The 1236-nt window shown below is 49.7% G+C and overlaps 1 protein-coding gene across 1 annotated transcript; it reads left to right on the top strand.

Moving 5' to 3' along the window:
* Positions 1-264: 264 nt before the first annotated feature.
* Positions 265-549, top strand: SMIM36 (small integral membrane protein 36). The gene has a single exon (XM_059828394.1). It carries the CDS (start codon positions 265-267, stop codon positions 547-549), a length of 285 nt encoding a protein of 94 aa, XP_059684377.1.
* Positions 550-1236: the final 687 nt, after the last annotated feature.

Raw genomic sequence — 1236 nt, 5'->3', positions numbered from 1 at the left:
AGCAAGGGGGATATTTTCCTGTCAATATAGCATCAAATTTAGCTTCTGCCACTGTAGGCAACGTAGCACTAAAAGAAGGAGCTTAAGTTATTAAACTGAGCTGCTTTAATCATCCAGTTCAGGGAAATCCATTGCTACAGCGGACCTGAGGATTAATGTATTTTTACCGCAAAGCCAATACATCTATTCTGATCAGTTAGCGGTCGCTCACTCGTGCGTATGAAACTTCATTCTCTGGGTTTGCACTCAATAGTATGGGACCAAATGGAGTTTTATTTGGAGATTGACCCTGTTACCTTGAATCTCATCATTCTGGTAGCTAGTTACGTTATTTTGCTCCTGGTCTTCCTGATCTCCTGCGTGCTCTATGACTGCAGGGGGAAGGATCCCAGCAAGGAATATGCTCCCGAGGTCCCTGCAGACACCCAGCCCCCGATCCGGCTGGTGGTGATGCAGCAGGGCTCCCCCGGCACCCGCTGGGCAAAGGGGCTCGTCTCTGCCTACGAAAACTCCTCCGACCTGCCGGGAAAAAGGACTACTGTTGTGTAAGGGGACCCTGCCTCAGAGCTCCGGTTTCTGCCGATCAGCTTGCCTCCTCTGCTATGTTTACTCTCCGTTTGCAAAAGGATAACGCGTTCACAAGGTAAGTTGAGACGCTGATTTATTTGATACGGTGCCATTGCTAAGGGGGTCATTTTATGTTCAGTTGTGCTCTGCATTGATACAGGCTTGCAGCCCTGCCTGCCATCCTTAAAGAGACTAATTTCCATTTATGCTGCTGCTGCCTTGCAGCCCACTGGCAGTCGGAAGCAATGACGCTGTTATCCACTCAGGCACTGAAGAAGGGCCTTGGTTTAATCTTGAGTCATGCTTCGTACCGTTATTTTTGCAGGAACACAGTGTTGTTCAAAGCATCCCACCCCTGACGGGCTGAGCCGCGCTGCCCTGCAGCCTCGGCACATCTTCCTCAGCCGGCAGCGTGCAAATGACCTTGGTAGGCTGTTTATCTCTCCAGTGAGAGAAGAAACGCTGTGGATTCTAGCTATGGATTCTAAAAGGATAGAGATAGTGCCTTTCTGATAGAAGCCAGCTGCTGCTCCCATCAGAATTTAATACTTTCCATGTTGTCTGTAAGCTCCCCAGAGGGCAGTGCCAAGCCTGTCTTGGCACTTATTTTCCGTAGGTAGGACACGAGCTCTGCTCTTATGGGACAGAGTACCCCTTGCCCCGCACAAA

Source organism: Gavia stellata, chromosome 22 (genome assembly GCF_030936135.1).
Source record: "Gavia stellata isolate bGavSte3 chromosome 22, bGavSte3.hap2, whole genome shotgun sequence".
Classification (NCBI taxonomy): domain Eukaryota; kingdom Metazoa; phylum Chordata; class Aves; order Gaviiformes; family Gaviidae; genus Gavia; species Gavia stellata.
This window is presented reverse-complemented; position numbering and strand designations above follow the sequence as displayed.

Bases quoted from the DNA above. Each gene is read 5' to 3' on its own strand.
- SMIM36 (XM_059828394.1), top strand. From the start codon at position 265: ATGGAGTTTTATTTGGAGATTGACCCTGTTACCTTGAATCTCATCATT.